General features: G+C 45.4%; 1 protein-coding gene across 1 annotated transcript in view; it reads left to right on the forward strand.

Moving 5' to 3' along the window:
* Positions 1-23412, forward strand: part of CIMIP6 (ciliary microtubule inner protein 6) — a 225813-nt gene that overhangs the window by 77661 nt on the left and 124740 nt on the right. The window contains exon 3 of the mRNA XM_086925426.1: positions 17066-17210. Coding sequence (XP_086781552.1) covers positions 17066-17210 — 145 coding nt within the window. The remainder of the gene's footprint in view (positions 1-17065; positions 17211-23412) is intronic.

Here is a 23412-nt window from a genome sequence, read left to right on the forward strand (position 1 = left end):
AAATGCCTATACATTACATTACATTAAGTAACAAGTGTTACTATTATCCAGTATAAAGGTACTGTAAGTTACATGTGCTACTATTACCCAGTTTAATGTACTGTAAGTTACAGGTGTTACTATTACCCAGTTTAAAGGTACTGTAAGTAACAGGTGTTACTATTGCCCAGTTTAAAGGTACTGTATGTAACAGGTGTTACCATTATGCAGTTTAAAGGTACTGTAAGGAACAGGTGTTACTATAACCCAGTTTAAAGGTACAGTAAGTAACAGGTGTTACTATTATCCAGTTTAAAGGTACTGTAAGTAACAGGTGTTACTATTATCCAGTTTAAAGGTACTGTAAGTAACAGGTGTTACTATTATCCAGTTTAAAGGTACTGTAAGTAACAGGTGTTACTATTATCCAGTTTAAAGGTACTGTAAGTAACATGTGCTACAATTACCCAGTTTAAAGGCACGGTAAGCAACAGGTGTTACTATTATCCAGTTTAAAGGTACTGTAAGTAACAGGTGTTACTATTATCCAGTTTAAAGGTACTGTAAGTAACAGGTGTTACTATTACGCAGTTTAAAGGTACTGTAAGGAACAGGTGTTACTATAACCCAGTTTAAAGGTACAGTAAGTAACAGGTGTTACTATTACACAGTTTAAAGGTCCTGTAAGTAACAGGTGTTACTATTATCCAGTTCAAAGGTACTCATTTCACAGATCTTAGTAGGATGGAAGGCTGGGTTTGCCTTGCCTGGAATCACAGTCATGACCTTCAGTTCTCTGCAGTCTTTGTTTAACTCACCGCTGTGTAATGCAGTAAGAGAAACTGAGCTCGTGGTCAACTGGTTTCGCTTCCTCATCACAGATAAGAAATAGGGTGAGGAAGAGTAGGAAAGGGTAGGATGGAGAGCACTGGCAGGCATTAGGCCATCCCCCAAGACTCCTGCTCAGGGCTCTCTTTCCTGGTCCTCCTAATCTTTTCTTCTTCCGCCTTCATGTCCCCACAGTTGAGTCCTTTTTTCGCATGCATGCCGTTTCACGTTTGCCCCTTCTTCAGTCAGCTGGCTGATCAACAGGCATAATAATATATTGACAATGTCATAGGAATATTTGCAGATTTAGAAAGTATCCTATTGTTGTTACAAGCCCTGCAGATGAGCTTCAGATTCCAATTTTGTGGTAAGCATTTTTTTTGTGTTGGGCATGGTATTTTGTTTCCTCTTTGAAGGTGAGTGGGTGTTGCTCTACAATAATTCATGGCTAAAGACAGCGTCCCCCTTTTCACTGTGCACAAAAGGACACAGGGCTTATTGTCCGAAGGTTTTTCGCATTCACAACTCCTCAGATTAGGTAAATCAGTGGATTTTCGAATGCCAAATCCCTTTGTGAAATGTATGAAGCCCATTCAACAATTCAAAAACAGGTTTCCAAATTGATAAATGAGTTTAGGAAACCATAAGGAATCAGTATTTGAAAGGGGAGTAATTAGGGTGTCCCTTTCAAATAACAGTTCCTTATTGTATGTATTAATGAAAATTATATTTTAACACCACTTCAAAGGAGGAGGTAACCCATTTCTAAACCGGAAGGGGTCCTATAGACCCATTCTCCTTTGTGAATGAGGACAAAAACATTTTTCGGATCTGTCAATGCACTGCCTGCTCATAAAATATGTTTGTAAAAGTGTTTTTTTTTCCAAACATATCCCGTTTTCCTTTTTTTCCTACATTTTTTTTTTTCACACCAAATTTTATTGATAGGATTGGGCAAAGTAATAAGTGTGGCTCCCCACAGTCAGGAGAACACCACCAAGCATCTTGGTACAGTTACAGCACAGGACCAAACGTCCAATCAAAAAAAACGAGAGAAAGCACAAATAAAAGGAAACTTCTACACCCGCCCCTATCCCTCCCAACCCCAACTACCCAACCCCCCCCACTCCCCCCGGTGACCCACCCTAACCCCGTGCACGTGTGTACAGATAGCTTCAGTGCTTGGTCGTGGTATGGCAATCGTGGCGTAGTTCATAGGCTCGCTGGACATCAGAAGCCTAAAGATCTTCCTCAGGTTCCGCCGGGGGGTCCAGTGTCAACCCCCTATAGTCTGCCCATCTCTTCCATACCTTAAAGTGCTTGCGGGGGCACCCTCGTGCTTCAAATATTGGTCGCTCTAGACCCATACAAAAGTCCAGTCCGGCTCTCCATGCACTCAGGGGGGGGGCCTCTCATCCTTCCAAGCTCGGGCCAGGTCCCTTTTGGCAACCACCAGCCCCAGTAACAACAAGTGACGTTTATATATGTTCCCACCAACTCCCTCCAGGATGTGGAGTAGACCTAGGCGATGAGTACGAGGAAGATCCCAACCCAGCACCTCAGGCAGGCAGCTCCACACACACCTCCAGAAACCAACTAGTCTAGGGCATGACCATACCGTATGGGGCAATGTGCCCACTGCAGCTACATTTTTTTAAAAGATTGCTTTATTTAAAAGCAATCACAGACATGGTTGTCTGTTGACCCCAACAGGCAACCATACCAGTGAGTGTAGCCAATCGCACTGAGTCACAGTTAGCGGCCTACTTCATTAATATTATGAGGTAAGTCCAATTGCAATCCACTACAATTCAGTATTTAGTGAACTGATCTATTAGTATATAGGTCAGTTTGCAAAATATATATGTATTTGGTAAAAGCCAGTGGGCACATTGCGACTATTTTTTTAGTACATGAGGCCCTTGAGCCTTTGAATGCATCAATGACATTCATGTCACCACCTAATTCATATGTTTTCACCACCTGCTGTCATTACAAGATACACTTCTTCGTGTATACTTTTAAGGGAATTACAGAAACTGTCATTTACATCTCTACTTTCCTGAGGCATTATAGAACGTGTTTTTAATTGCATTTGCCTTATTAAGCAAGAGAAACCTGAATATCACACGGATGGAACTCCACTGCTAGGCTTACACAAATTGAGCAGCTCTTTTGACACTCCGTATGACTTTTAACATTCCAAGTCACAGTGCTATGTACTGTCATTACCACTCTAATCCTAGTTCTTTAGAGAAGTAATCATATCTCACAACATTGTGCTAATGCATTTATCTATTTGCGTAGCATTGGATATAGCATATTGGTTAACATAACATTACCCCCAGGTCCCTCCAGTCCTTGTCCCATTCATTACAATATGATATATAAATTTTACGGACAGAAAAAAGAACCAAAGGAACTATGGAATCTCTAACCTCATCCCCCCCCCCACACTCCCAACAGGAGTATATAAGACATACTTACCCAGCATTCCTTCTGCTCTTTTATCTGTTTGCCGACACAATGGGATTAGGATGTGCTAGGTGCTGCTCCTGCTGGGCAGGTGTTGCATTATTCTGTGTGCTTCTTGAATTGCCCGTTGGACCTCTGGGCTCTCCGCGGGGGTGTCTGGTGGTGTCCCCGGCGCACCGGGCTTGCCAGGAGGCACGCTGGTGTACTGACAGCTCTTTGTGGCTGGGGAGTCGTAGCCACAGGGCTGTTCTGTGTTATGGTCACGCGTCTTTCTAGGGCTGGGCCGGGGCGAAGACACTGCGGCGGCAGCTGGGGGCTTGATGGTGCATGTCTCCCGTTGTGCTGGGAGGATGGGAGGCATGCAGTGTATATGTGGGCTGATGCAGTAACAGTGGCAGGCTGAGGAGAGCGTGGTAATGGGCGCTTCCGGGTTGTTCTGCCTTACTTTCGGTTGGGTGCTGCAGGCATGCTGGGAGGCATACGTGCCTGTGGTGGTTTGAGTTGGTATGGGATGGGGGGGGGATTTCTGACACCTTATTTTACCGGCCAGTGGTGAGTACCCCATAGCGATGGTGTTTGCACCCCCTGCTGTTGTGAATCAGTTGTTTGCTGTTCTTCTGGGGCATGTGTGACCTGTGCACTTCCTGGTCAGCACTATTCTTTATCATGGAGCAACATTCCAGGAATCGGAGGCATGTCGAGGAGTCTCCCTCTTCTACCTCGGTTTCCTCTCCTTCTTTTCTTTCCTCACCCAGCTCTAAATATAAGAGGGAAGGTGATGACGCCAGGCTGAAGCGTTTGATCAGGGAGACCTTGCTGGAGATGGGCAGTGGGAGGCCCAAGGACTCGGTCCCTGAGCCACTTTCACATTCCTCTGATTCGGAGGAGGAGGGTCTGGGTGTGACGGAGCACAATAGAAAATATGTTGACAGAGACATGTTGCAACATGTCAAGTCCAATATGGGCTTCATGGAGGAGGAGGTCCCGTGCACTTCGGCTGGGTTACTGCTGCCCCAGTTTCAAAGTGCGATCACTGTGGATGTTCCAGTGCACCCCACTAGCCATGAGGTGTTGAAGAGGGAATAGAGGGACCCTGATAAGCTTGTGCTTCCCAGGTTTATGGCCAAGTTGTACCCACTGCAGGACATGCCTAAAGACTTGCCTGATTCTATTCCAATCCGTTCTTTTGTAGCCAGTCTCGTAAGAAGGACTTTTCTAACTGAGGAGGCTGTGAGCCGCAATGCGGTGGAAAAAAAGGTGGAAGCTTCAATGAGAAAATTGTACTCAGGTTCTCATTTGGCCCTATGTGCTGGAATTTAGGGGATTTATATAGCCCAATCTCTGATTTCGCATATCAAAGCCCTTTATAGGTCACTGGATGACACTTCTGACTGTTCTGGTCTGCTGGACCAGATCGAGTGCCAGGTTGAATTTCTGGCGGATGTCTCTTTTGACGTGGTGAGGACCTCTGCTTTGTCCGGTGGAGCCTGTGCGGCAGATCACCGTAATTTGGTCTTGAAGGACTGGAAGATGGATTCTGGGCAAAAGTCTTCAGTCTTGAGATTACCCTTCCAGGGGAATATGCTGTTTGGAGAGGAGTTGGAGGTTAAGCTGCACACGCGCTTCAAGGAGAAGAAGCACTCCTCTTCTCTAATGTAGACCACTTCGGATAAGCAGTTTTGGAAGCCCAAGTTTCCCTTCTAGCAGCCGTCTCAGAGGCAGTATCCTCATAGTCAGGGCAGCTTTCCTTCTGGCAGAGGTGGGGACAGGAAGGTCAAGTCTCCTCTGCCGAAGCCCTGCTCCTGAGTATATGAGCCGGGTACAGAAATTTGTGGTCGGAGGACAGATTCAGCGCTTTCTTCTGGCCTAGGAAAAATCGTCTTAAGATGCTTGGGTGCTGGACATTATAAGGCTGGGCTACACAATAGAGTTTTTTGTGACTCCTTCAGATTCCAGAGTTTGTCTGACTTCTTGGCCCTCCTCTCGGGTGAAGAGGATTGCGTTTTCAGAAGGGACTTGCTCACTGCTGCAAAAAGGTGCCATTCTGGAAGTTCAGTCTCGGGAGAAGGGCAAGGACTTTTACTCAATAGTTTTCCTTGTGGCCAAATCTACAGGGGGCTTTCAGCTGGTGTTGGACTTGAAGGCACTGAACAAGTTTGTCATCCACCTTCCCTTCAAGATGGAGACTCCGTTGGTGCTCAGTAATCATCTGATGTGCACTCTGGATCTGCAGGATGCATACTATCACATTCCAATACATTCCCTCAACCAGCAGGATCTCAGATTCAGCGTTCACAGCACTCATTATCAGTTTTGTGTCCTGCGCTTTGGCCTTCGATCTGTCCCAAGGATTTTCATCAAGGTGGTCGCTTCCTTGCATCTTATGGACATCCACATCTTTCCTTATCAGGACGATTGGCTGCTCCATGCTTCATCTCGGGAGCAGCTTCTTCTCAATCTATTGGTGGTTTGTTCGGTCTTGTAGTTCATGGGTTCCTGCTGAACGTTCTGAAGTGTCAGCTGATTCCATCTCAGGACATGACATTCTTTGAGGCCAGATTTCACACCAACCTGACCCAGGTGTTCTTGCCGGGCCCCAGGGCTCTGGTCTTGAAGTCCCTGGCGATGAAGGTAATCAGGGATGATTCGTTTCAGAATCGGCTGTGGTTGCAACTTCTGGGTCTTATGGCAGTGGCAGTGTTCACTGTGCTCCAGCTTCTGTGGGTACATCTGCCTGCTCATTGGAATCTGGTCTCTTGGGATCTCGACGGGCTTTGTTCTGGTGACTCCAGCCATCATACCAGATCTACACTGGTGGACGGTCCTGGACACACTTTCCAAGGGGGTGCCATTACAGCCGGATCCTCCTGTGGTTCTTAACACAGACGCCAATACTTTCGGTTGGGGGCAACAGTAGGGGACAGTTCCTTAGTGGCTCATTGGTCCTTGCAGGAGGTCCTCCAAATGGAGGGAGCTGATGGCCACCTTCCGGGCAGTCATGGGGTGCCATCAGCTTCTGATGGGGCGGAATGTTGTAGTTCAGTCGGACAACATGGTGACTGTGGCATAACTGAGCCATCGGGGGGATTCATTCCCAGTCCTTGGTTGGCAGATGCTTTCATTCGGTTCTTTACACCCTTGCAGGAAATGTCTCCCACCCGGGTGGCCTTTTGGCAAGTGTGCAGTAGGTTTGGTGTCCCTTTCCCGGACCTCTTTGCATCCCGGCAAACTGCTGAGCTGCCCCGGTTTTGTGCTTGCTCTCATCAGGAGGGGGTTTGGGGCGTGGATGCTTTGACCCTTCATTGACCGCCTCGCCATTTGCATGCCTTTCCACCTCTGGCTCTGATTCCCAGGTTCCTTGCACATCTGCCGGGGGAATCCAGGGAGGTGGTAGTTCCATTTAGCCCTCAGGGATCTTGGTTCCCTACTTGCAAGCTTCTGGTTGTTCAGTGTCCTTGGGTGATCCCCTGCTTCCCCTCTCGTCTGAGGTCAGCCCCTTTGTTGCCTCTCCCGCAACTGTCAGGGTGGAAGTTGAGAGGAAGCTGTTGCAGCGCAAGGGGCTCCCCTGGCATTTAGCTTTGGCCATTCAGCAATCCTGTAGGCCTTCTACTCTCAAATCCTGAGGGCAGCACTGGGGGAATTTTACACAGTGGTGTGAAGCTCTCCTTTTGTCCCCTCTGAAGTGTTCCCTGACTTCTGTGTTGCAGTTTTTTTGGGACTGTTTCGAGAATAGGTTGGCTGTGTCTACCTTACTGGCCCAGTAGGCTGTGATTACGAAATTTAGGTGGGGTAATCTGTCTGATGTGGATGATTTGATGTCCCATTTGCTAAAGGGGATTTCTTTTTCTCGCCCTTTGGTGAAACCTCTGTTTACTTTGTGGAATTTGCCTTTGGTCTTGAAGGCGTTAGTCGTGGCTCCTTTAGAGCCTTTGGAGCTGGTCGACATTAAGTTTGTCACTTTGAAAGTTGTATTTTTGGTGCCCATCACTTCGGCCAGGGGCCTTGGTGAGTTGAGGGCTTTGATGGCATGGGAACCTTTCCTGTTCTTCTCTGCGGATGGGGTTGTTTTACGGTTGGATTCGTCCTTTATCCCCAAGGTGGCTTCCCAATTCCATTGTTCTCAGGAGGTTGTTTTGCCTGCTTTGGTGGCTGAGCGTTCTCCGAGGATGACCTTCAGTAGTCCTTGTTGGATGTTCAGAAAGGCCTTGTGCCGAGTGCATTCGGGCGTTATTCCTTGTTTCTTTTGGGGCGTTCTCATGGGTGAGAAAGCGTCTTCCTTGCCAATTGGTCAATGGATTAAGCAGGTGATTGAGATGGCTTATTCTCTTTCAGGTTCTCCTCCTCCTGTGGGGCTCCAAGATCACTATACTTGGGGATGGCTGCTTCCTGGGCTGAATTGAGGGGGCTTTCCCAGTCTGATATTTGCAGGGCTGCTACTTGGGTCTCCTCTAACACATTTGTGAGGCATTACCGGCTTTGGAATTTGCTGTGTGAGGATGCTAATTTTGGATTGGTGGTGTTGCAGGCTGTTCGCTCCTGATTTCCTTGTTTCTGTTGAAATAAATCACTTTGGGTGCTGCTGTGATGGTTGTGTCCATTGCGTATTCTGTTGTTATGAATGCTGGGTGCTTGGCTTGGGTATTCTTGTATTGTAATGAATGGAAGTAGGACTGGAGGGACCTATGGGTAGTGCCCTATTCCTAGCAGTAATCTTAATTACTACCTGTTCCCTTGTCCTCGTCCCATTCGTTACTACTCCCCTCCCTCCCGGCCGGCCTACATATTGGGGCTTGGTAGTTCAGAAGGAATGCTGGGTACGTACGTCTTATGTTCTGCTGGTGGGGGAGAGGTGGTAGTGGATCCAGCATTCCTTTTGATTTTTTTCTGTCTACAAGATATATATAAATATATATATATATATATATATATATATATATATATATATATATATATATATATATATATATATATATATATATATATATATATATATATATATATATATATATATATATATATATATGAACACAAAGTTTGTAGCTGTTCCCGAGCCTCTGTTTCGGCGGGCTCACGGCCGGGGTAGCCACCCCCAAAAATTCCACACGTACAACCCAGCGCAATCCTTCCAAAGTTGGTCGAAAAGGAATCACACAGGAGCCGTGGCCTCTATTCAAGTGCAGGTTTATTGCAGACACAACGTCCTACGCGTTTCGGAGTAGGGACACTCCTTCGTCACGGGCAAACTTTGTGCATTTCATCATTGTTAATAAAGTAAAATAACGTGTCACGTGATACAATCAACATAAACAAAATACTACTTCATATTATCATATCATATGAGTATTTCAAGTTTGTTAAAAAAGGTTTTTTGAAGGGAAAGGTGACTGACTAGCATTGTTTGAACATTATTATAAAGTCCCAAATGAATAATAGGATATGATCCCATGATTTACAAAATAGCGCGTACGGCAAACCACATCAAAATATAATGGTTTACGGTCACTTTTTATGCTTTTCGTCCATGTACATGAATAAGACTGATATTGCTTACAAGTGTGGACGTCAAAACCAAAATAAAACATTTTGAACATATATCAACCGTCCTGAGATTCGAACCCGTCATCTCAAAAGACAAAACCAATACTTAGGTGTATTAACCAATGGAGCTACATGGAATTTGTATTGCTCCACCCCAAAAGTTGCAATATTTGCAAGTGATGTCGGCTGTTTCTTGGCTAGCCTTGCAGGCGATCAGATGCAGTGCTTAAGGAACATGTATTACCAAAATGAATATGTAATTTACAACATATTAACGCCCAAGTGGGAGAGAATTCCAATGTACTAACGGTATATTACACAAGGATTTGTGGGTAACCAAGATTATACTAAGTCACAATTGGAATTACTTTGATATCTTTGGGTGGCAGGTCGACACAACAAGTTATGATTCTTTATGTCAGTGTAACTGATAATTCTTGCAATTTTGGAAAGCACAACATTTCAAAATAATCAGCCATCCTGAGATGCAAACCCATCATCTCAGAAGACAAAAATCAATGCGTATGTGTATTAGAACACTGAAGCTACGCACAATTTGCATTCTTTCACCCTGAAGGTGGCTGAATAAAATGGTGGAGTCGGCTAATACTTGGTTGACTAAGCAAGTGTCCAAATACAGTATTCATGGAACATGAGGATTTATACATCCCGGTCAGCACAGGAAGTTAACGCCCAAGTGGGCATGAGTGAAATTGCCGGAGTGCTGCCCATGTGGGCAAATGTTCAAAGGGTAGCCAATTCATCACCTCTTCCCAAAGCATCTGTTACCTTAAGAAAAGATAAGACAAAGTGTCTATTAAAATCTTCATACCGCAACAGAGGTTACTGAAGAAGGCACACAAAATTCTAAAAACAGCAAACAGGAAATAGGCAGCAGAATACATGACCAATTCAACTCAAACATGCAATGACCGTTTAGTATAAATGTACCGATAATTCCTCATCCATATTCAACCCATGGGGCACCATGGTGTTAAATCTAATAATGAATTTAGACTCCAGTTTCCTGAGTTCTAGCAATCTATTGCCACCTCTCACATTAGGGGAAACACAATCGATAGCAGCAAATTTAATGAGATTGGCATTACTATTGTGGTTCTCTTGAAAATGACGGGCTACTGGGTAGGTTTTGTCTTTTTTATTGATAGCCCTCAAGTGCTCTAACACTCTTTTCTTGCCTTGGTGGATGGTGCTCCCTATGTAATATTTTGAACATGGACACTTGAGAATGTACACCACATATTCTGTATTACAGTTCAGATGTTTTTGTATAACCCACGGAGCTTCATTATTGCTAAATTTCACTGATTTTATACTGTTACTGTACTTGCAGGCCTTACATTGGTTGCAGGTAAAAAAGCCTTTAACTGCATTGTCCTTTCTCAGATTGGGGATCATGTTACTGCATAATTGGTCCCTTAATGACTTGGGTTTTCGAAAGGTGAGAGATGGATAATCTCCTATATACTCCTTCAAGTCTTTGTCAGTTTTAAGGACTTCCCAAAACTTTTTAAGGCTCCTTCTGACTTCCCATGCATGTGTACTGTAGGTGGTGATAAACCTGACAGTTTCTTTGGACTTAATGGTAGATTCAGTTCCAGGGGGAAACAGAAGTTCCTGACGGTTGAGAGCTTCTACTTTATTAATGGCTTTTTTCACAGTTTTAACACTGTAGCCACGTGCTAAGAATCTCTCTTTCATGATTGTTTTTTCAATTTCAAAATTATTAGTTGTGCTGCAATTTCTACGAGCCCGCAACAGCTCCCCAAAGGGTATGCTCTGTATAAGATTATGTGGATGGCAACTGTCAGCATGGAGTAGACTGTTGCCAGCCGTGGATTTTCTGAATAAGGAACTCTCTATGGTGTTGTTTTTAGTCTCAAGTTTAAGATCCAGGAATTCCATGGTATCTTTGCTGATTTGGTGTGTGAATTGGATATTCATCTGGTTAGTGTTCAGTATCTCTACAAATTCAATGGCTTGTGTCTCAGTGCCACTCCACACACAAAAGATATCATCTATATAGCGTAGCCAGAGGACGGCATGGTTCTTAAATAGCTCGATCTTGTGGACAACCTGCTCCTCCCACCAGCCCAGGTATAAACCTGCAAAGCTGGGGGCGAAGCAGGTTCCCATTGCCGTCCCCTGGACTTGCCTATAGATGTTCTTATCGAAAAGGAAAAAATTGTTGCTCAAACACATCTCAATCATTTTGAGCAACATCTCAGTATGTTGTAGAAAGCCTGCTGGTCTGCTTTGGAGGAAATGTTTGCAGGTTTCTAGGCCTAGAGTTTGCGAGATGCTCGTATACAGGCTACAAACATCTAGTCCTAGCATGAGATAATTTGGGGACCATTCCATGCCCGTAATGTGCTTTAAAAAGTGATGGGAGGGATTGTACCAGGGGCTGGAGAAAATAATCTCACACATATCTCACATTGTAATGAATAGGGTGAGGACAACGGGACCAGGAGTAATGAAGATTACCAGTAAGTAATAGGGCAAGTTTTTGCAAAGTGTACTTTGACCCCTTGGGGCATCCTGGTACTGACTGGCAGATATTTATTGTTTCACACTTCAGTGAAACTCATTTTATTGATGTCAGAAGGATGAATCTGCTGGAATTTGAACCTGGGGCTACAAGATCAAACGTAGATTGATGCATTAGTCCACTGAGCCCCCAGACCTGAATAGGTAGTGGGAAGAGTTTACACAACGTCCTAGATGTTACAATTTAACCCAAAAAATTGCATAGTATCCAGTTTTCTCTCGAGAAGGGTGTGGAGTCCTGTCTCAACCTACTAGCAGATGAATGAGTGTCTGAAAAGAAAGTTTGTCACTTCCTTCCTAAGATTTTGGGGGCAAGTCTATTCTACCTGTCCCTTCCTACAACAACCCCTCGATCCTTAAATGATGTGTTTTATCCTTTAGCACCATTTAGCATATATAAGGGCGGCCAGGTGCAGAGTGCAGGATGCCAATGTTAGCCAATGGGGCTAGGGGCCACTTAAGTTGGGGGCTGTTCACGGGCAGGCCCTAATTTTTGTGAGCCAAGCTCCCAGGGTTAAGATAAGGGCAAAGGGGGTCTCCAGTCAGCACCAAGTTCACACCACCAACAGCACTAGGGCGGCTGGGTGCAGGGTGCTTAGGAGGGGTCGGAAGCCCAATTGAATCCTATGGAGGTTGCCAGTTTTGGATTTTGGCTTCAGGTTCAGTCCAGGAAGTCTTCCGGGAGGAACCAAAGGCAGGGCAGGTAAGTTGGAGGGCTCGGGACATACGTGCACCTCGGGTCCTCTTGTTCAGGGCGCAGGGCGGCCGGATGCAGGTGTGCCATTTGAGGTCGGATTTCACTTTACCGATCTACTTGTGGTTGGGGGTTCTCTGTGCAGAGGCTGCAGGTGACGTCGGGGAGTCCTGGAGGGGTCAACCCATGGTGAACTCAGACTTTGGAGCACTTGGGGACCTCGCTGGGACTGGTGGTAGGGTGACCAACCGTCCGTAAATTTCACGGACAGTCCGTAATTTCTGCCGTCTGTCCGTTGTCCGTGAAGGATTCTTTAACGGACGCCATTTGTCCGTAATTTTAACCCCGGGCACCAGTCGAACTACCCTAAAGCCAGCACAGCTGGCCCCCACCTCCCTTCCAGAGTCTGATGCTGCTGAGGTCGGGTGTAACAGACTCCGAGGCAGAACCAACGCTCAGATACCCTGCAGCATTGGAGAGGCACAGCGGGATGGCAACCCTCACACCTTCAGCCCTTGATGAGCTGTTAAGAGCTGCTTGAAGGTGGCCGAGAGGGAGGGGCGGCAGCTTGGGAGCAGGGGCATCGATTCAGATGCAAACAGCCCTGAATGAGTCATGTCTCCACAATTTAGAGGGGCCTCACACATTCCCTTTCTGCTCAAACATCCTAGAACCGGCCCTGATTACACAGAGGCAGCACGTGTTTCTCTTCACAGAGCTTAATTACTGTCACTAAATTGTAAACAAACCTGGGTTCTTCAAACATGCAGTCTATAATGTAATTAAAAAAAGAAATGGCACAATCGCACCCACACTGATTAACAAAGTACGGAGGACAATCAGGGAAATCAGTTCTCTTGGAGTATCTCCTTTAAGTACAGTATATCACAGTGGGGGGTGGCAAAACTGGAAAGAGAGCCTGTCTTCTCATTGTCTGGTCCAGGAGGGGGCGAGAAGCCCTACCCCACCCTGGAAGAGACCAAGATGATACTAGAATACTGCATGCCCACACCTGTGCCCACCCTGGTGGATCCTGTTCCCCCTCCTGTGATGACTCCTGCCCCTCCCCCCCCCCAGTGATGGCTCCTGTCCCCCATGTTGTGGCTCCTGTCCCGCCCCCCCCCCCACCTGTGATGGCCTCTGTCCCCCCCCCCGCCTGTGATGGCTCCTGTCCCCCCCTGTGGTGGATCCTGTCTCTGCCCTGGGTGGCTTCTGTCCCGTCCTGGAATGGCTCCTGCAGTGAGGGGGAAGTTCTTGATGGGCCTCTTCTCAAAAAGGCTCAGCTCAAAATTAATATGAAAAGGTGGGCGAGTGAGTAAGTGGGTGGATGGCTGGATGAATTAGTGAGTGAATGGATGAATGAAAGATTGAATAGATGGATAATGACAGAGGATGGATGGATTGATGAGTGAGTGGAAGGATGGAAGAGACAAAAGGTGGGTGTATGGGTGGAAGGGTAGCTGGATGGGTAAAAGGGTCGATGGATGAGTGAAAGGATGGATGAGTGAAAAGGTGGATGATGAGTGAGTGGATGGATGAGTGAAATGATGGATGGGTTGATGAACTGATAAGTGCAAGGGTGAATAGATGGACGGATGAATGAAAGGGTGGATGTAAGGATGGATGAGTGAGTGAAAGGGTGGGTAGATGGACAAAAGGATGAATAGATGAGGGAAGGAGTGAACGGATAACTGGATGAGAGAAAGGATGGATGAGTGATAGGGTCAATGGATGGATTCATGAGTGGATGAGGAGATGGGTGGGTGGATGGATGGAAGGAAGGATTGCTAAGTGAAAGGATCGATTGAGATAGAAAGGGCGGATGGATGAATGACTGAAAGGGTGGCTGGGTGGAAGGATGAGTGATTGGGTGGATGGATGAGTAAGTGAAAGGATGGCTGGATGGGTGAAAGGGTAAATGGCTGGATGGATGAGTGAATGGATGAATGAGTAAACAGATGGATAGGGTGAAAGGGTGGATGAATGGATAATGGATGGATGAGTGAAAGGATGGATGGATGAGTGAAATGATAGATGGAAGAATACATGATGGATAGGTTTGCAAATGGTTGAATGTGTTTGGATATGGCTGGGCTTACTTATATACTATTGCGCGACCTCTGATGTGTCTGTAAAACATATCCAATTGTCCTGAATTTTGACCTCCTGCTCTGAATTTGTGTCCTGAATTTTGACCATTTGTCCTGAATTTTTACACTCACCGTCCTGAATTTGAACCAATGCCAGTTGGTCACCCTAACTGGTGGACCACCTGGACTCGGGCCGTAGGCGATGGCTGTAATGGTGGTTGCAGGTGTCAAGTTTCTTTGTCCTAGGCAGGCTCAGAGTCTGTCTTTGTAGTTTCTTTTGAACAGAGCTGCTGTTCACAAGAAATCTGGTCTGTGTTAAAGGCAGTCAGTCCTCCCAGGGGTTTTGGAGGTCACTGGCTGCAGGACAAGTTGACTTTTGGCGCAGGATCTCTGAAAACTGCTGACAGCCCAATAGAGCTGTGGCTAAGTCAGTTCTTCTCTGTAGTCTCCTCTGCTGTGCGACTTCTTCCTTCCTTCTTCTTCATAGGTTGCAGGAATCTAACTTCTGGGTTCAGGGCTGCCCTCTAAATACTGTATTTAGGGGGCGTTTTAGGGGTCTCAAGGTAGTAGCCAATGGGCTATTGACCTTAGGGTGACTACACCCTTGGTGTGCTCACCTCACGTGGAGGAGTGGGCACAATCCCTAATCCTGATTGGAGAGTGCCTGCCATCTTCTGCTTGCTTCTTCAGCAACTGCACCCTGAAGATGTATAATACAAATTAGAACGAATATGGCTCTTTACCACGCATGCGAATACATTGCATGCCATTACTATGCAGTCGTTACAACGACCGCGTTGTTACAACGCGAAGCAGTACATCGCAAGTCATTAGAACGACTAGCTGTAGGGGACGCGCTGGACTTAAGAATAGTATTATTTACTATTCCTACTCCAGTTTGTGCAACAGCAGGGAAGGTGTTGGATTGTAAATCCAATACCAGCGCGCCGCCTACAGCAAGTAGTTTAAACGACTTGCGATGTAATGGCACAAGTGGTAACAACACGGTTGTTGTAACGACCGCGTTGTAAAGTACAGCGTTGTGGAGAAAGCGTTGTAAACGCTGTTTCCCATTAGAACATTGGAATTTAGATAGCTCAATTGAAGACAATGGAACAGCAGTGGCCTACATGAACTCCCTGCCTCTCGAAAATATATTAATTAGGCAGAGGAAAGCAAAAGGCAGAAGCCGCGCTGGAGGACACAAACAACCTTCTACCTTCCCTTAGTGTCACTGGGGCTTCAGAAGGAGGGAGGGGTGAATGCTGCTGAGCTCCAGGGTCTCCCTGGCTTGGCTGAAATACAAAAAGCAGTTCAGCCAAGCCGGGCAAAACCACGGTCTGACTTTCGCCCCCTTTCACAGCTCTTGCTGTGAATGCTCAACAGCTAACCGCCGTGGCCCTGCCCGCTGCTGTTAACTGTACAACATTAGAACAAAAGAAATTGCAGTGTCACCTCAATGACACTGTGCCTTATGGCACTCCTTCCGAGACGTAGTCTCACGTTGTGTGTATAGGTTTGATACAACGTTTTTTTTCCCACTACTAACATCGTGCTGTAATGGGGAAGAGCCACTATACCTGGTCTTCACCTGGTATTCTTTCCTTTGACCCCGCAGATCACATGCTATTCCCCTGATGAAGGGCAAGGTCCCAAAATGAATAGGGATATACATGCATTGAAATTGATCGCAGTATTGTGAAAAAGCCATACCTCAGTTTGTGTAAATATAATGAACACAAGAATACCACATTGTGAAGCAACAATGTACAAGCAAAATTAAAGATGAACTCATGACAAATGATGAGAAATGAAGTTTCTATGATTTCGTCATAACAAAGATAGAATCAAACCTATACACACAATGTGAGACTACGTCTCGGAAGGAGTGCCATAAGGCACAGTGTCATTGAGGTGACACTGCAATTTCTTTTGTTTCAAGTTTCAACTCCCCAAGGTCAGAGGGAGCTTACCTATTGGCTCCCAGAAGTATTTTAAACAAATAAGCATTAAGAACCAAGTCTACACCAAGTGTACCAAGGTGTGCCGCACACCACGCACCATTTTTTCAAACCAACTGTAGAACATTCACAGCAAGAGCTGTGAACAAAGGCTTTGGAACTCGCGCTCAGAGAGGCCATTGTTTTCTAATTAGAACATTCTGCCCTCATAGTAGGAAATGTTTTAATAGCATTATAGACGGCCGTAGCTGGGCTATACCTGCCATTAAAGGCCTACTCCCTTGTTAAAGGCTGGAGCCTTCGGTTTGGGCCTTTAATGCTGGAGTGGGCCTTTAATAGGTGGTATAGCTCACTATGGTGGGCTACAAAGCTAAATGAAACATTTCTGAAACAATAGCTAATAGAACTGACTCATATTCTCCTGAACTTCCATCGGAAGTCCTTGAAAATCATACTTTGGATAGATACATCATGGAAGCCTCATTCACAATACACGCTTTCCAACAAGATGTTGTATATCGCTAGAATAGTTATATCATACGAATGCTCTGTGGAAAGAAGGGCATAGATAGCTTTGCAGCGGTACACTGTTTGGGAGGGGAAATGGACAGGGGAAGTAAAACAAAACACGAAAAAAAACGGCATCAATTTTATAATAATGGCATACCAGACAAAAATGTACTGCAATCACACATATCATTATTTACTCTTCTTAATGACCTTCAAAACTAATTTCAAGTGCAATCTCATCAATTCATCTGTCACAACTTTATGTACCATTAAAACTAAAACATTCCATAAAATAATGTTCACACAATATTTGAACATTTAGCATGTTTAGAAAAACTCGATAACAACATTGCCTGCTATCTGCAGTATGCTGTTCTCTGAATATACATGTAGATTGTGTTTATTATTTTCTCTAAAAGGGACACTGGTGGCCAAGTGGACTACCCAGCATAACTCTGCATAAACCACCATATGACACGAAAACAACTCAAAGAAGTGATTTTGTGAGACTTCCATATTCGTTGTCTGCCCGTGCGCAAAACAAAGATCCTGCGACAGGCATAGGTAAGACCATTCTATATTCTTAGCATTTTTTCACATGAACAATATTTAAGTGCCCATGTTAACTTTTGCATTTTGCACCACTAAATCTTTAAAATATAAAATGCTTGATCAATATGAGAACTTATGCAAGAGACAGCCGAAAAAAGACACAATGACAGTTTGCAAATTATCCTTGGCTAAATAATTTCTAAAGCAACAAATACCTAGAAGTAGGATAAATCCCTCTTGATCAGTACTGGTAAAATACTTGATACTTGTAGGCACAAAACATAAAGTCAATTGCCACCTAGGTGAATTTGCTGGGATTATAGAATTCATGGAAAGACTTGCTATTATGAGAGCAGGCATAAACCATTCATCAGATGCCCCCTTTGTCCTTCAGATGCGACCCGTCATTTACTATTACTTCCCTGACTGCCTAACCCCTCTATTTTGAAGCTTTGAGGTCGTTACGTAAAAAAGTGCACATATCTCTGTAGGATAACCTCTGGTACTCTCCCGATTGCTACCAAGGCTTTTCCCGCTCTTATGAGGAACTTTGACCTTAGATTAATTGAACAGTATCTATCTCTTGTGGGAACCCTCTAGTTTTTTTTTACATCCTTCAATTTGTCTACTCCTTTTAGTGTATCATCCATAGACTGCTATTTCTTCCTTTCAGTCCTGTGCAATGTGCCTTGAAAAGGTATCAAAAAGTGTGGGCTCTAGAATGAAATCTTCTTCTAGCTATGATCTGTCCAGAGAGTGGATCGAGTTTACAGCCACATTGTCTCCTGTAACTTAGACATTTTCTGACCCAGTTCACTGCTGTGGAACCTGCACCGAGGATCCTTACTTTTTCCAATGAGTTTAGTCTACAAAAGTGAGAAAGGCTGTATAAGTGTTGTATTTTGTTTGATCGTTGTTTGTAGGAAGCGATCCAGTTACCTAGAGAAGAATGAAGATTGTCTATGTGTATGTGTGAGTCTATTCGACATATAACGAACATTCAATACATCATCTCAATGTAAATCAGACATCGGGCCAATAAACCAACTAGACCCAAAAATCATACCTGACTCCACCCAGTAGCACCATCAGAGGGCAGCTGCCAGTGGTTGTTTCAACTATATCTTTAAAACACTCATGTGTGGACTATTTCCAGTGGAAGGTGGACAGTTTATCTCTAGTGTGTTAGATTGATGTCCTAATTTAGAGTTTATCAACAGGGTATACATACATCATGTGGTGGAATACCCTGTCTGAAATATTTCTGAACTTCATAATACATAATGATTTTATTTTTTCCAGCCTTATGTTGAAATCTTCTTAACTACTTTTCACATTCCCAGCATTCCCTGAGTGGCTTAGATATTAATATAAGGATCTAAAGTCGCCAGGTTGTCCTACGTAGGTTTCCTGAAAGCTCACGAACAAACGAGAGCATATACTTGATTCCTATGAATATGTCTGATTGTTCTATAGGGTATATTTTAAGAAATATTTCTAAGGTGCTCTACGTTGGCCTCTGCCCCTCAGAATACATTAATTCTAACTGTGCAGTGTAGTTACAGATTCGCTCACCTGGGTTCTTGCACACAGGTATAGATCGGATTAGGAGAGAAAGGCCCTTTTGACAACGCCTCTGTGAAATTGTAAATTAAATGCCTCCAGTGTTGAGCAGGACTGCAAAGAGCCGGACTATTTTTTCGGACTGCTTTTAGGCCTAAAACAATCCAGTTGATGCAAAAAAGTTAGTTATAGGGTTTAAATTTTGCAGATACATGAATTCTCTCAACAAGGGCTCTTTGGAAAAATATCAGTTGTTCCACATAGATCAGACCTGTTCCTCTAGCTCAGTATAATTGTTGTCACATGGTGGGTCTCAAAATGGAACCTTACAACGACAGCTTTCAGTGAGGTCTGTATTTTAGGTTTTAAACTGTATATTCGTGTACAGTGCAGTACAACCTACATCCAAAGGCCGGTGGTCATGATAAACAGGGTGGTGCTTAAACAATTAAAAGGAAGAACAGAAAAGGAGGCCCCTCTCCCCATCTGAGGCACGTACCCTCCTCACACCCTCCAAACAACCCCTCCGAACCCACTCTCCATTGCTTATGATCAGTGTTTTCCATGTGCCATTTCAGGGTAACCTAACAGTGGGTGTCGCATGTTGCCCGTCGACCTGATGGTGCACGCAGGGAATGTTGTGCAGTGTTAAACAGTAGTATCTGAAGTGGTAAGGCAGAGCACCCTTAGATATCTGGGACATGTATGTTCTTTATATTCTTGTCTGAGGAACTTGATGCATGTCCCCCAAGTTGCCTCAGAGGAGGCCTCTTTTGCCTCAATTGTTGCTGAAATCTTTTCCATCCCCAGCAAATTCCAAAGACGGTGTAGCTATGCCCCATAATCACCTACGATAGCCTGCCTAGCTACAGCTAGGACCAGGGCCATCGCTTTTCCTCAGTGTGAGAACAGCGGGAATGTAAGTGCGTTGGGTAATCCCAGTATATTTTAGGCTGGGAGTGGGCGGGGGGAGGGGGGTCTGTTAGAAATATTTTGTTAATGCTATTAAGTACTGCCGTCCAATTTAGCCATAGTTTTGGGTAATGCCATAAGAGATGCGGAAGGGTACCAGGCGAGTCACATCCTCTCCCACACCCGGGGACTATATTATAGTATAGTACCACTAGTGTGTGACTTTGATAATGGCTTCCCTTCCAAGGGCACTGGTTGCTGTTGTGTGTCTGGGTTGGAATATTTCCCCCATTCCTTGCCTGTGCGTGGTGTACAAACAATTTTTCCTATCTCTTTTGGGCTCCCATTAGTGGTTGCGGGACCACTGTTAGGAGCAACTTTTATAGATCAGAGACCGTGTGTTTATTGTCGGATTTGTTGAGGAGCCATTTCTTAAAAGGAGTCAACGGCTGAGCTGCAGTTCCTCTTATCGCAGATTAGGGTCACCCATTGGCGTATTTGCATGTAGAGCAAGTACTCCTTCTCTGGTAGGCCGTAATCCCTCAATACTTGCTCGAAGGACTGAACCCATTCCGGTCGAAAAAGTCCTATGCACCCTTGCTGTTCTCTAACTGCCAAGTCAGGAAATAAGTCCAGTCCCTGGCTGGCAGGAAATCAGGGCTGTCTACTGTGGGGTCATTGGGAAGAGCCTAGACGTCAAACCCAGTGTGAGAGTGGCACTATCCCAGGCTACCATTGGGGCCTGCATTATTGGAGAACTATATACTCCCATGGTATGTGCCTCTTGAGAAACCAGGGAATCGTCCACACGCGGATGCCGGCAACCGATTGCTCCATAAAGCACCAGGGCTTCTCAGAGGTCTTACAGTGCCATTCTACCAAGTAGAACAATATGAGGCAGTGTAGTAGGGCTTGAGGCTGGGGATTCCCAACCCTCCATCTTCTGGGGGGGGGGGGCATATTGTTGTCGCTTCAGCATTTGGGTTTTCTTCCCTTTCCAAATATATCTATCTAGCAGTCGCTCCATCATGGAGTGTCCCTGGGGTGGTTTTTGGGGGACAAGAACTTGCATTACGTATAATATTTTCAGCAACAAGGTCTTCTTAACCACCACCATGTGGCCCATATGTGAGAGTCCCTCCATCTGCCAGTTCTGAAGGTCCCTGCGGACTGTGTGAAGAAGATTGGTATAATTCTGGTGCGCTGTAGGCTTGACTGTTGGGAAGAGCTTAATGCCCAAGTAGGTGATATGTCGATGTGCCCAGGAGAAGGGACACTGCTCTTGGACGGCAACCTGTCTCTGCCCCAGAGATGTTGAGTGCCAAGACATGCGACTTTTGCATGTTCACCTTGAACCCCAACACTAGACCAAAGATATCTATTTTGTGGAGTAGGGCTGGGAATGTGGGTAGAGGGGTTGGTGAGTGTTTAAAGTATGTCATCTGCGTTGAGTGCTATCTTATATTCCTTTTTGTCAAATGTGACAACGGTAATTAAGGGGTTTCTATGTATTGATGCAGCTAAGAATTTTATATAAAGGGCAAACAGAAGCGGAGACAGAGGGCAGCCTTGTTGTGCCCCTTTCTGTATCTAAGTTGTGTCATTGACTCTGACCTGTGCATCGGTAAACACCCATTTCTGGAATTTAGGGCTCACTCCAATCCTATCAAGAATCTCGCGGAGTAAGAGGCATTGGACTCTACAAATGCATCCTCAGCATCAATTGATAATAGAATGGCTGGCATTTTGGTGCAGGACGTTTTGTCTTGTAAAAGGCTGCTGTAAACTCATCAAGGCCTGGAGCATAACCAATATGTAATTTAGAGATGCTGGTTATGACTTCCTCTACCTTAATGTCCTCTTCAAGTGTTTGAGATTGTTGTGTCATGAAGGACGCCAGTAGAATCACATCCAGGTATGTCTGCATAGCCCCAGTGAAGAAGGGATTTGAGATGTAGAGCATGGAGTAGTGTATTCACAATGCCTCCGCTATCCCCTTCGGAGTTTGCATTGTGTCCCCCGTGTGGAGGGTGTTTCGGCCACGCTATCTCTCTGCTGTTTTGCCCTGCATATGCAGGCTAGCTGTTTGTCTGTGTGGTCCCCCCGTACAATATCTGTGTTTGGTGCGCAATAGTGCATATTCCATAGTGTCCCAATCTAGAGAGTTTTGCCTCGCTATTGTAAGTTGGCGCTAGGACTTCCGGGAGCATGTGCCCTTGGGTTGGGTCTCAAGATCGCACATGTTCTCCTCCAGTTCCCAGCGCTTTGCCTACCTGTCTGTTTTAATTTTGGCTGCGATGACTATAAGTTTTCATTCTCCGTCAAGTAGGTAGAGATGCGGTTGCAGATAGACTCTATGACCTTTGGCCTTCCCAAGAGATTGTCATTTAGTCGCCAATGTCTCCATCTTTTATTTTTGCCCTGTTCTGTGTGCTGACCAGTCAAGATCGGTGACCTCACCATGTTAAAGTCCCCATCCAGAAATATCTCCACATCTGTGGTTGTCAGAATCTGGGATATTGCCTTGTGGAGGAAGCCTCCTTCGTTGTTGTTAGGGGCAGATATGTTGCAAAGTGTGAATGTGTTTGTGTGTGTGTTGCAGTATTTGTAACACCATTAGTGTCTCGGGTTTCTCGGCGATGGCTGAGAGTAGTTTACCATTACATTTATTGCCAAATAGTATAGCCAGAACTCCCGTTCCAATCTCTGTTAAGCAGGTGGGTTTCTTGTAGAAGGCAAATATCACAGCCTGAGTCTGAGAACACGCTACACTGAGCCACGCTCGGTGTTCAAGCTAAGGATTTGCAGTGGTAGGGGTGGGTAAGGTAGGTAGGGATCCCTGTCCGTGATTATGAATGCTGTTGTGTTGTATGTCTCTACTGCCATGTGTTCACGGGCGAATATGTCATGGTGGCAAAGTTGTGGTGTATTGGCAAGGTCCCCAGTTCGCCTCCTTAACTTAATAACTAAAATGAACAAACCTTCACTTCCACCCAGTTGGAGTAATCCACGTGGATTGTGGGTCAGTAATATGCCCATAAGGTCCATGGTCCATCCCACCAGTCACTAGATGCCTGCTTTCCCTTCGGCCCAGCCCCCCGTGAGCTGTGTGGTTGAGTGGTCTCTGCACCACTCCCCCCTTTAGCGGTAGATACCAAGCTATTATTCATATTCTCATAGTCTGGTCTCCGGATCGTCAGTTTGTGGCTTATTCAGGATCGCTTGCCGCTCTCTTTGCCTCTCGTCCTTTGAGGGTTTCGCTGTCGATCTTTTCAGTGTCACTCTGGTCCATTTCCCTGTTCGTTGCGGAGGGTGTTCTGTCCCAGGATAAGGTTGTCAGGTCTGGTTGCTCTGGTAGCTCAAGGATTGCGACTGTAAGGGAGAGGACCGTGTGGGACTCTCCGTTTCAAGTAAAAAGCTGTCAAAAAGGGTGCACCCTTCGATACTTAACAAATTTGCTTTGAAGGAACGTGGTGATTGGCTTTAGTTGCTGACAATGCTGTAGGGTGCCCAGCACCAAGTCCTGGTAGAGAAAAATCGTAGCACTCTCAAATTGAATGGTGTCCATCCAATGGGCCACTTCCTTGGTAGCGTCCTTTTGGCAAGAATAATGGAGGCAGGTCCGAATGTATGGAGAGGCGCCAACAGGGCCTGCAACCGTGTAGACTCTGTGGGTTCTGTCCAGTTTCATGTCAGTTATTGTAAGATTGGGCAGGACGTGATTGAAGAGGTGTTTCAC

This window comes from Lissotriton vulgaris, chromosome 6, assembly GCF_964263255.1.
Source record: "Lissotriton vulgaris chromosome 6, aLisVul1.2, whole genome shotgun sequence".
Classification (NCBI taxonomy): Eukaryota; Metazoa; Chordata; class Amphibia; order Caudata; family Salamandridae; genus Lissotriton; species Lissotriton vulgaris.